This window comes from Amphiprion ocellaris, chromosome 7, assembly GCF_022539595.1.
Source record: "Amphiprion ocellaris isolate individual 3 ecotype Okinawa chromosome 7, ASM2253959v1, whole genome shotgun sequence".
Taxonomy (NCBI): domain Eukaryota; kingdom Metazoa; phylum Chordata; class Actinopteri; family Pomacentridae; genus Amphiprion; species Amphiprion ocellaris.
In genome coordinates, this window is record NC_072772.1 from 17,554,686 (window position 1) to 17,566,679 (window position 11,994).

Below are 11,994 nucleotides of genomic sequence, written 5' to 3' on the forward strand. Positions count from 1 at the left end.
GTCGTTACGACTCCCAGAAGTGTGGGGTGGGACATGAGCAGCATGCTAATCAATCAGTCATCCAACAGAGGGAAAAAGGGATCCTTTTTGGATGATGGTAGCAAAACAAACAATCAATTATATATTAAAAGAGAGCAGGGACATTTGAACTGTTGAGCTTGAGCAGAAAAACCCACAGAGAAGTATTTTCTTAGCAAAGTTTGTTTCGCATTTACAAATCCGTTTCAGATGGCGGCTTTACAAGCTCTTACATTCTGCAAGCCTAAATGAAAAGAGAGTTTTTTCCTGCCCTGACCATGACAGCGTTGCCTCTCTTGGAACTGCATCGAGTTGTCTTTGCTTACCACATAATCCAAAAGGTCAAGGATTGCTTCCTGGTAAATGCAGCATTGTGTGGAGCCGGTAATGAAAAAGGTTTGTTCCAATATGAGAAAAAGGTTTATCTCCCCTCTTAGCAATCACAACGCCTACGCTCAGAAAGTTCACTGGCATGACACTGACCCCTGCTGTTGCAAAATGCTCGAAAGCGTGAAAGCATAACTGACTGAGCCACATAATTAATGTTATTGGCTATCTGAAGACCTTTGCTCACACATAGTAACAGTAAATGAACAAAACAAGGATGTTTATTGAGATGGCATTTAAAATATAATGTACACGTGAAGAAATACAAACAGAGCATGAGGCTGACACAATTAACCTGTTAATAGTGTGTGATTTTGTGAAGAGATTCACCCTTTTTTGTGTCTTGGAGCAGTTGTAATGTCGTGCCTCTTTAATGCCACATCACACTCAGAGAACAGACGAATTCTGTCAGGCCCACTGTGAAAAGTGTCATGTTGCTGAAAAGCTGATAATCAATTCTATTTTAAGACGTAAGTCATGACTAATTTATCAGGGAAAAACTATGCAAACTGTGCAAGAATTGTGCATTCTCTTTTTGCCTAATTGAGCTTTTCCCTTCACCTTTACCTGCACACTGCCGACTTTTCTTTTTTTTGTTTCATCTAAAATGTCACTAACTTTAAATTTCATTACTTTGCAGTTTCACTCCTCTCTGTGTCTTCTCTCCAGGCTGTCCAATTCCCAGGGCGTCAATATCCAAATTCTTGGCACTACCACTATTCTCATGATTGCCAATGTCACTGAGGAGGATTATGGGAACTACACCTGCGTGGCCTCAAACCGACTGGGCGTCCAGAATGCCAGCCTTTTCCTCTATAGTGAGTAGACACACTGCTGCCATTTGCAAAACACAGCACTTTAAAATAAAAAAAGAAAATCTACTTTTGTAAGGATTATAGCATCACCTTTATCGTGTTTGAACAAATTTAAATCAGTGAGAGTTTCAAACTGAAGTGTTATTTCTATTAACCTAATTTCCTATTGAAAATTAGCAGGGAGGAAACTTAGTGCAGTTGCGTGGGTTGTGATTTAATTTTCACCACTGAACAGTTGGAAGCTAACAGAAGTCAAATCTTTCTGTATTAACTTTCAGTCATTTGGTGAACAGTGTATTTACCTCTGCATGACAGTGATTTAACTTATTCAGATTTAGGAATGTAGCTCAAGAGGGAAGGTGACATCTGGTGTATGAGTGAAGGGTCTAGGTTTTAGCTAAAGTCATTTGTATTTTTATAGCCCAAGTTCACAAATTTGCCTCAAGGGATTTTAAAGTCTGTGCACCACACCCTCTGTCTGTACAGCCTCAATTTTATTAAACAAAAACTCTCCCAAAAAAAAACTTTAATGGGGGAAAAAGGAAGAGATATCAGGAAGAGCAGAAGAAGAGGAATCATTCTTCAAAGACGGGCAGACAGGCAACAGATATAGTGTTTGTAGAAATCACAGAACGTACAATCAAGGTGACCAAATTATACATTCACCAGCCACAACATTAAATCAGCCTGCCGAATATTGTGTAGGACACACTTGTGCTGCCAGAACAGATCTGGACTTGGAACTTTATGGGCGTCCAATGGTGTCTGGTGCAGGGGTGTCAGCAGCAGGTCCTTTGGGTGGGGTGGGGCCTCTGTCGATCATTCCTGTGGATTGATTGCTCGATGAGATTGGGATCCCAGGAGTGTGGAGCCCTGTTCAATACCTTAGGCTCTTGGTCGTGTTCCTCGAGCTGTTCCTGAGCGGGGAGGTGGCCAGCCTTACTAGGGGGTAGTTGTCATGGGGTGGTGTGCTTGGACTGGAATAATGTTTGCAGGGATTATGTTCACTCATCAGTGGTTTTAATGGTTGTGGCTGGTTGGTGTATACTGTTTAGTATATGAAGAATATGATCTAGGAAAGAGAACAGACTACATGAGACAAAGCTGAAGCACAGCATTCACGTCTAGGAGAGAAAACTAAACACAGACGAGGAGAGAGACGAGGACAACATGAGCACCTGAGGGAAAGACGGGAAGAGAAGCTGAATCTCCTGGATGAGGAGTAGCAAAGAAACATGTTAGACCATGAATGTGTTCTCAGATTGACCTGATCCGTGTTCGGTGCCTCTAACTATCCGAAAGCAGAACACAAGGGGACAAAGGTTAAAATTACCTCAAAATAGAACAGAATTTGAAATAATGTAGAAAAATGACCGCAGGGTGATGTACCCAGCAACCAATCCCAATCATAATAAAATAAGATTGGATCAGAGTGTGAATGTTACACATATAAGCGTGTTAATGTCTGTTGCATTATTCATGAACCTCCCCGGTTGCATCACTGATGTTTTGCCACTTGAGGGCAGGAAAATATTTTAACAAGTGAACATGATGCCATCATGTCAGAGCTCTACATGCAACATTAACCTTCATTTGGAGTCTTTTTTCTAACAACTGGTTGAATTCAATGCTCAGTCTCGTTTTAGATCATTGGTTTTTGGTTTCTATCACCTCCAACAAGAATACAAAGCTCTGTCGTTACTCAAATGTGTTAACCACCAATTTAGTGACGGGCAGGTAGCTGATCAGAGCTGTTTTGCTTGTAAATATCACATATGGTGGTTGCTGAAAGCAGCTTGGACTGAACAGCATTTGTAAATGGTTGAGCCAGACGATGTTAAAAGCTCTGATTCAGATTTAATGTTGTATTTTTTTCAGATTCACACCTGTCAGATTTCCAACACAGTTGTTTCACTGACTCATACTGAATCACGGAACCAAAAAAAAGAATCTTGAATTGCTTACTATGAGCTACAGCTTTGAAGGTTGTTGCACTCCAAAGCCTAACTGGCACAGTGCTGGTTTGAGATAGTGGAGCATGGCTTCCCCACCATTTGAATTTGATATCAAAACGGCACTCAGAGCAACACACAGTGCTCATTCAAACTTCAATAGATGGCTCGGTGTGGCACACAAACAAAATGCCACCAGCGCCATAAGCAATGCAGACCAATAAGCACATGTTGCAGTGGCTGAACTCAATGAAAATGTGTTGTGTCCTCTCTGCCAACACTTGAAAGCTCTAAAGAGATGAAATTGTGGCACAAAGGCACCGCCAGATCAGGCTCTGTAAGGAAAGCATCTGCTGTGATATCACTGGTTGAGATTTAACTAAAAGTAAACACAACAGAGGGCATGAAGAGAGGTGCAGTTTCTTTACTGGGATGTAAAGTTCATTTTCAGGTTTAATTTCTGTGATTGCCCTGAGAGTTCAGTGCCACACGGAAACACACAGAATGTATGTAACTTTGATTCACAGACATGAGTTCTAAGGTGTTTAATCAAGCTGGAGCAGAACTGCAAACTCCACAGTTCATGGCTCCAATGATCTGCAGCATGAATTGGGCTTAAATTCAACCACAGCAAGAGAGTCATCATTAGCACAACATGGCCACCAGATGTCACCAAACACCCTTCAAAGTCTGCAGTCGCACATTGTATAGGCTTATAAGGCTCCAGTTCAGTTATCGGAATAAGCTGCTTAGACTGCAATTTGTATAATTATTGACTGCAGTTCACACGGACTGAGCTGAGTCTTAAAAAGTTGTCTTTTGTCTTCCTTCTTCTCTTGTGCAGTAGTCAGGGAAAGTTACAGTGCAGCAAAGAAGGGCTGATGCACAGGACAAATTTAAATGCATCTATTTGAAGCAGGGCTGTACAGACAGTGGCAACAAGTGCATAGAGTACAAACATTCCAGTCGCATGTTGGACTTTTGATGGTTGGTGATATAAAAAGAACATAATAAAATAGAATCACGGAGAAAAAATCATTTCTAATTTTTAATTTAAGCCGCTGCATTGTAGTGTTGAGTAAAATTTGGTCCATGTTACCACTACGCTGATTAAGAATCATGATGCCAACGTTACAGAATGCCAGATCTGAAACAGGATGATTGCCATCTGTGAAACGTCTTGCACGTTTCCCACGGACAGCACTTTAGTGTTGATTGATTCTGAATCTAAGTTGTCTCTGTTTTTTCTGCCACATTTGGCACATTTGGCACACACAAAAAGACAAACAATAGTATTAGAGCTGCATGTTGTAGTTTTTTTTTTTTTTTTTTTTTGATTTTGTGGTCTTTTTTTTGGCCTCAAAGCTGGTAAAGCTATTGACATTTTGCAACTAGTTAGTGTTTTATTACCGTTTATGTCCATTTATTACTGACTCACAGGAAGTAAAAAATCAAAAATAATTCATACAAGCACCACATTAATGCATAAGATGTATTTCTCTTCAGTCCATTTTCCTCCACAGTATCTTCACAAATGTTATCTGCATAGATGCTCACCAAAGCAGAAATGGTCAATATCCATTGTAGGTCTTTAATTCTATGTGAGCTCCCATTAAAATACCTGTATTCTCTGTCTTTTGTCTTTTTGTCTCCCTGCAGGACCTGGGACAGGTCGAGATATCAACGGTTCTGCCTGTGTATCTCAATCACTGTGGCTCCTGCTAGCCTCCTGCGCCTGCCTTTTCTTCAAGTGTTAATACGGCTGTCCTCCTCTTCCTCCTCTCCTCCCATCCTGGCCTTCCTCCCTTCCCTTCCGTCTTCTTCTCTCCAACTCACCGACATCCTTATTGCTATCTTATTACCAACTTTTACCGCCCTCCCACCCCACCCCACCCCCCAGACTGTTTGCATCATGATACAAAAACCTTACAGTATGTGCTCTCCAGCACTGCTTACAGATATTATGAAAAGCGATGGGTTATGAGTAAGATGTTATAGCAACAACTAAAAAAAAAAGAAAAAAAACATTAAATGAAGGACAGAACAAGCAAACAGTGCTCTTTTAAAGAAATGGATTGTTCTTTTTGATTGGTATGCACTTCTTTGTTTCTGCTATATCTTGTCTTCGGGGGTCTGGATCAGGGCTGGGGTTTTGTTGCATTTTTTTTGTCTTCATGGCAATGAAAACAGAGGCACACGGATGCCAACAATCATTTGTCTCTAGAAGTGCTGAAGACATGAGGTATATTTCTTCTTACTCCCATAGATGCGTTATGTCAACTTAAATTGTAGATTTAACCAAGTGTTTAACCAGTGCATTAATGAGCAACATGCAAACTCTCTGCCAAATATACATAAAAATACACATCTGAAACTAACACATACAAAAATAAAAGGCAAGCTACTGCAGCTGATTTTATGATGAGATTAGAGTTTTGGTATTAAAGTCTGTACTACCATAATTTGACGGTACTAAATGGAAACACAGATATAGAGCATTAGCCAGATATCTCTCCAATCAATGACATTGTGTGTAGATGCAGCAGTCAGTTGGGTTGTTTTGCAGTCGAGCCCAGAAATCGAGGATGCAGTTTATAGAATCGACTTGATCCTGCTGAGCTAAACCATGCAGAGTACAAACCCGAGGAAACTAGTTTATCTGGTGATGGATATCTACATCCTCATTCAGTGGCTTTTTGCAACCAACTCGCCTTTTATCCCCAAAAAAATCATTTTTTTTCTTTTGCGAATGGAAAACAAAAGAACACACAGTAGGTTACAATGATGCGTAGTGTACATAGTAAAATTTTGTATTTCTCTACGATAAGCAGCTTGTTCTGCCGCCGTAACAGCAGGAAACAGAGGGAACTGTTGCAGTGTACGTTGCTTGTTTGACAGCCAACCGTTGCTGTGCAGTTTGCCTGGGCTCTGCTGCAGGCTGCACCGCTACACACACTGTACCGCATACAGTGTTTGCTTTTAGTTGATGAGTTTTAGGATCATTCTTCTATACTGCTGGAATTTGGATAAAAAAAAAAAATGTATGACACCAATGAATGACTTACTTTTTAGTTTTTCTCAAAAAGTATGTGTGTTTTAATATGAAATGATACAGAAAAATTCATAATATATTGATATTGAGGTCTTTTTTCTTTTGTCTTTACCTCATTCATTTTAGTTGTCTGTATATATATACTTGAATCCGATGTCCTTATATATGAAAAGGCAAATTTTATGTGTCTGAATAGGGTAGAAATTTGTCGAGAATTAATGACTTGTAGATCTCTTGAACCCTGATCTATCATGTTGCCCGAAGCCCATTAGACAAACGATATTTTAACAAAGGTCTAGCATATAAAGAAGATAGTTCTGTGCAGTTGTCATTGTACCTACAAGTGCAGGTTTATATGATGTTGTACAGAATGGAGTATTATGTTTAGCTCCTAATGCTCCTCCATACACCTGGAATTCAGTATGAGAGCAGAAACCAAAATGAATACTGAACGCAATTTCCCTCAGCGGCCATAAAGACCGCATTGCTGACGGACCAATTTTTACAAAACAAGACCATTGAATCACATGTCCTTCGGCAGATTTTCCCACTTCACTGATTTCTTTATGAACAAAATAGTAAAAATTAATACTGTAAGTGTTGATATTTTGTAAAACTCACACGAAGATCTTTCCAAGAGTGCAGTTCTTAGAGGAAGCAGCTCAGAGGCCATAGCTGTTGACGAGACATACTGAAGCTGGTGCACTATTAGCCGCTTTTTTTGCCATTTATTTTGACCTACTGTGAGGTGACTAATAGGACTCCAGTACCCGGCTCAGCTCCTCGACTGGAAGTGTGTTCGCATCTCCGCTCCTCGAAACAACCAAGCCGAGATAGTACTAGTACTGTAAAACACACGTGTAATTAATGTCATCCTTGTCATGAAATAAAAGACTTGTTCCCAGTGTTTTTAGTGTAAATGCTTCTGAGGCCATGGCTGTGTGACATTGTAGTGTTGGTAGCCATATGATCCAGTCTAATTTTCATGAGTGAAAGTGTTAGAAGCAAAGACTGAAACCGGAAAAAAAAAAAACACACCACAATTTCAATCAAACCGAAGCATTTCAACAGCTCAAACAGCATTTCTGTCCGCTCTATCAGTCACAACAAAAACAACAATATCTTACAATCAGATTTCTCAGTCTAAGACAGCTGCTTGTTCTTCTGCTTACGTCATGCTTTTTTTAATTTATTTTTTACAACTGAATAAGGGACTCCTGATGTTTTTGTACTACATTGGTATTTCTGCAGACTCTCTGACTGCTTTTTAGCCTCTGGCTAGCCCATACTTGAGGATGTTACTGTAGTTTATCAGCAACAGCTATCTTCTTACTGTAATAAGAAGCGAATGATCTGGAAGCTGTGGTGAAATAGTTCTTCACGATCAGTTTTCATGAGAGCGCTCTGTGCTACATGTCTAATCCAGTAAGTCTGTCTGTCTCACCGTGTGTCAAATTGGAAAAATAAAAACTCAGGGCAGAGCAAGGCTGGCCTTGATGGGCAGACTCAGACAGAGTTTTTTTTTTGTTTGTTTTGCTGGAGGAGACTCTGACAGATAACCAGAGCAGGGTCTAATTCTCCCAAAATGTGGTCAGCGTTTGTTTTAACCTGCTGGAGATGCATGATTACTGCATTAAGACAAACAGTGTGTTAATTCATACTGTAAATTGACTAATGGCTCCCAATTCAGGTGATTTTCACGTGAGGCTGAGCTCACCAATGTGGATGTCTAAGTGCGTCCACGCAGGTTAAAACCGGCTAAAAAAGCACCAACTGACATACTGAGACCACTGATGTAAAAGCCATTGGAGCTCTGTCTTATCCATAAAGCAGAAAGGAATAAGGAGATCTGTGTTTCCATCGCCCATACAGACCAACAGCCAGCCTGTGGACACTGCACCAACCCCCTGTAGACAGACGTGGAAATCTACTGAAGACTGTAGATACAGCTTTCTAGTTTACTCTTGAGCTTTGCCTCAAAACATCGCCATTGCTTCACTGTACAAAACTGGCTTATGTACGTGCGTGTGCGTGTAGCCATCTGATTTTGTTCATATGATTAACCTACCTTGAGATTTACATACACATGAGGCATGAGATACATGATGAGTTGGCCCTGCTGCTAACTCTCTGCTTTCCGTTCAACTATGGTTACAGTGGTAACCCTCTATTTTCAATTTAGACTCTTTTATTTTTTTCTTTCCCTCCTCTCTGTGTATATACAGTATTATGTTTCTACAGTAGAATGTTGTAAAGTCAGCGAATCCATAAGCTCGTGTTTATACAACTCCACATTTAAAGATTTAAACAGCAAATGTAACTATCATGTTTGTACTTCCCTTCCCTTTGTCATGGGAAATTAAGATTCAATCATGAATTATGACACAGCAAAGTCCCGTTTTTTTTCTATTTTATTTTACTTTATTATGGCATAAGGTAATTGCAGTCAGTTTCTAAAAAAATATGTAATAAAGGTATATGAGAACATGTTAACAAAATAAAGTTGTTTGAATTCAGTGTTCTGTATTTGAATGTGACTTGAGATGTCGGGGCAAGTAACCTCTTTTATTTCTTTTTTTTTTGGACATAGCTTGGAACACACGGAATCTTTATGGTACTGTTGTGTTAATCACCATGTAACATGCAAATAAAATAATATATGTATTGTTATATTCTCTGTGGAAGAAATTTTTGTCCTCAGGAGGTGTGAGAGTTGCAACTGAGACTGAAGCTCATTACGGTACGTGTACGGATCTGGTAATTGGATTTTCCGTTCTGAAACGGGTATTGAAAAACAAAAAACGAGTGGTTATTTGATTTTCGTTTTAAAATACAAAAATTAAAATTGAAATGCAAGGCGTTTTTCCTTTTCGTGATCAAAAAGGGATATACGATTTTTTTTTTTAAATGCTTTGATTTTCGTTTTATATTTAGAATAACAAGAAAGTAAAATCAGTAAGAGACAGAAACGAGAAAAGGCCCGTTTTTTCATTTTCTGAGACCGGAAGTGGTCATCAGCAAGTGTGGAGCCAAACAGAGTACGGTGCATAGAATTGTACATAAATTTTTTTTTCGTGAGTTTTCATGGCCAAAATGAGAGATCAGATGGCCGATCTTAAAATAAATCAGTATTGATTTTTTTTTTTTTTTAGAGCGTTAAAGTTTTGCGAAGCCAGGGGGCGGGACTACTTGATTGACAGTCCGGTCTGGAATGATTGACAGGTCCTATGGAGGAGGCAGCAGAGACTCTGGTCTCCTCTTTTGGATTAATTCTGATACAACTGTTGGTTTATTTATCGGTGCAGCAGCAGAACCTTTTCCACAGACAGTTTTCCTGCCCGTTGGCTTGTTTTAACCAGTTTTCTACCTTCGGCTGATTCTACCAGCAGACACTGAAAGGACTCTAATAGTTGGGTAAGTAAATGTTTATTTTCGTATCGGTGCCGCTTTTAATGCACTTTATATGCAGCTTTAGTGTCAGATGTAATGTGTGCCATGCACTCCAGATGTTGGTGGAGTTTGTTTCAGTGTGTGTTGACCAGAGAAGAAAGTTAGCATAGTAAATATTAGCTTTAATGTTAGCGATGCTAACCGAGCTAGCTGCTCAGTCGTAGCCTGATTAAAGCTAACGTAGCATCAAGCTAATGTGTTGAGTTTCATGTAAACATCTGAAGTGTGCTGTGTTCCTGTAATGTGGTTCATTAAGTTCATAAAACTGTGGCTGGTTGACATTAATGTAACGTTCAGGAAACTTAAATGTGATTAAAACAGTAATGTTAATGTTCTAGTTGTCAGTAATCAGCTTTAATTTGACACTAAAAAAGACTGATAGTTGTAAATGACATCAGTTTCATTAATTTGTTGAAAATTGTCTCATTTGTTGTTGTGATGTTGCTGCTGATTCATTAAAAGCAGATGATCCACGTTGAAGAGACGTTTAGTTCTAGTATCAGAAGTACAAGAAGGAAAATGGAAGTTTAGTTCTGCTACATCAAAGATTTCAGGATTAAAATAACTAAATGAGTCTTAATGCCTCAAACTTTATTTTTAGAATAAAGAAATAATGAAATAATCACAGATAATAAAAATATAAATAGCAGAGAAAACCTGAGAGAATAATTTCCTGAAAAGTCTGTGAAGGAAAAGCAGCTTTTTATCCTGAAAGATCAGAATCAGCTCCAACATCTGCATCTGACAGCATCAAGTCAACCAGAAAGAAAAGAAAAAAGAAAATGACTTCTTTCTGATCACATCTGTTCCGCTGCTCACAGGCTGCTGCTGCTCACATTCTTCACATTTATAGTCCACTTTTAAAAGTTCAGCAGACAGATGCTCTGCTTTGGAGTGTGACGATGTCGTCGGTGATGTGGAGAGTGAAGTTTCCGTTTCACCCACAGCATGCTTTAGGCCAGTCGGGTCGGACTTGATGTCTGAAATACTGACCGACAGCTCAGATTTAACTGTCTGTAGTTCCGTTTTGATGGGTGTTTAACTTTTACTCAAAGCTGCCAGGAGCTGGGTCTTTAAAATAACCGCCGTCTCGTTACAGAGAGAAAGTAGCAGTTCCTCCTTAAGGTCAGAGATTGCAGCATCTGAGGGCCTCTTCAAAAGAAGATGTAGTTGATGAAGGCGTTCTGGAGCAGGACCAGAAAGACCACGACCAAGCAGCCTTGAGATCTTAGGCAGCGTCTCCCTCGGGTGGGTGTCAACAGTGTTCACGGTCAGGTCTGTGGTAATCCCGTCAAAAAACAAAACAGAAAAAAATCTAGATTAGAAATCAACATGTAACCAAAGCACTCTGTGTATAACGCCATAGTATAGGATGTAGTTCAGAAAATGTCAAAGTATAGTATACTTTTCAAGAATAACATAGTATGGCCTGTAGTTCATAGTACAGCATGTCGGCAAAAAAACCCAACTGATTATTATGTGGTTCAAAAAGTGCAAAATGATAGGATGTTGCCTAAAATTGTCATGTATAATATGTGGTTCAAAAAATGTCATAGTGCAGTATATTGTCAAAATAGTATGTTTTTCAAGAAAACAGAGTATATGTCGTCCAAAAAATGCCATAGAATAATATTTCGTTTCACAAGTAAAAGTATAGTAATTTTAAAACTGTTGAAATTCTTATATGTTGCTAAAAAAACAAAAAACTAACACAAAAAAAACGTCAGTACTATGTCGATTTAAAAAGTCTATAGTATAGAGTGTCGCCCAACAAACGTCATAGTATAGCATGTCGCTCTAAAAACGTCATAATACAGCATGTTGCTCTAAAAACGTCATAGTATAGCATGTCGCTCTAAAAACGTCATAGTATAGCAAGTCACCCAAAAAACGTCATAGTATAGCATATCGTCCAAAAAACATCATGGTATAGCATGTCGCTCTGAAAACATAGTATATCCTTTGGTCCAAAAAACGTCATAGCATATAATATGTCACCCAAAAATGTCATAGTATAGCATGTCACTCTAAAATTGTCATAGTATAGTATGTCGCCCAAAAAACGTCATAGTATAGCCTTTGGTCCCAAAAAACGTCATAGTATAGCATGTGGCTCAAAAAACGCCATTGTATAGCATGTGGCTCAAAAAACGTCATAGTGTAACATGTCGCTCTAAAAATGTCATAGTATCGCATGTCGCTCAGCAAACGCCATTGTATAGCATGTCGTCCAAAAAACGTCATCGTATAGCATGTCGCTCTAAAAACGTCATAATATAGCATGTCGCCCAAAAAACGTCATGGTATAGCATGTGGCTCA

General features: G+C 39.2%; 1 protein-coding gene across 3 annotated transcripts in view; it reads left to right on the top strand.

Annotated features, from left to right (window-relative positions):
* lsamp (limbic system associated membrane protein) overlaps positions 1-8,894 on the top strand; it is a 533,378-nt gene extending 524,484 nt beyond the window's left edge. For all 3 annotated transcript variants that reach the window (XM_023266027.3, XM_023266026.3, XM_055012113.1), the window contains 2 exons: positions 1,075-1,223; positions 4,832-8,894. In XM_023266027.3, the coding sequence (XP_023121795.1) occupies positions 1,075-1,223; positions 4,832-4,929 (247 nt within the window). In that variant the 3' untranslated portion in view covers positions 4,930-8,894. The remainder of the gene's footprint in view (positions 1-1,074; positions 1,224-4,831) is intronic.
* The last annotated feature ends 3,100 nt before the right edge of the window (positions 8,895-11,994 follow it).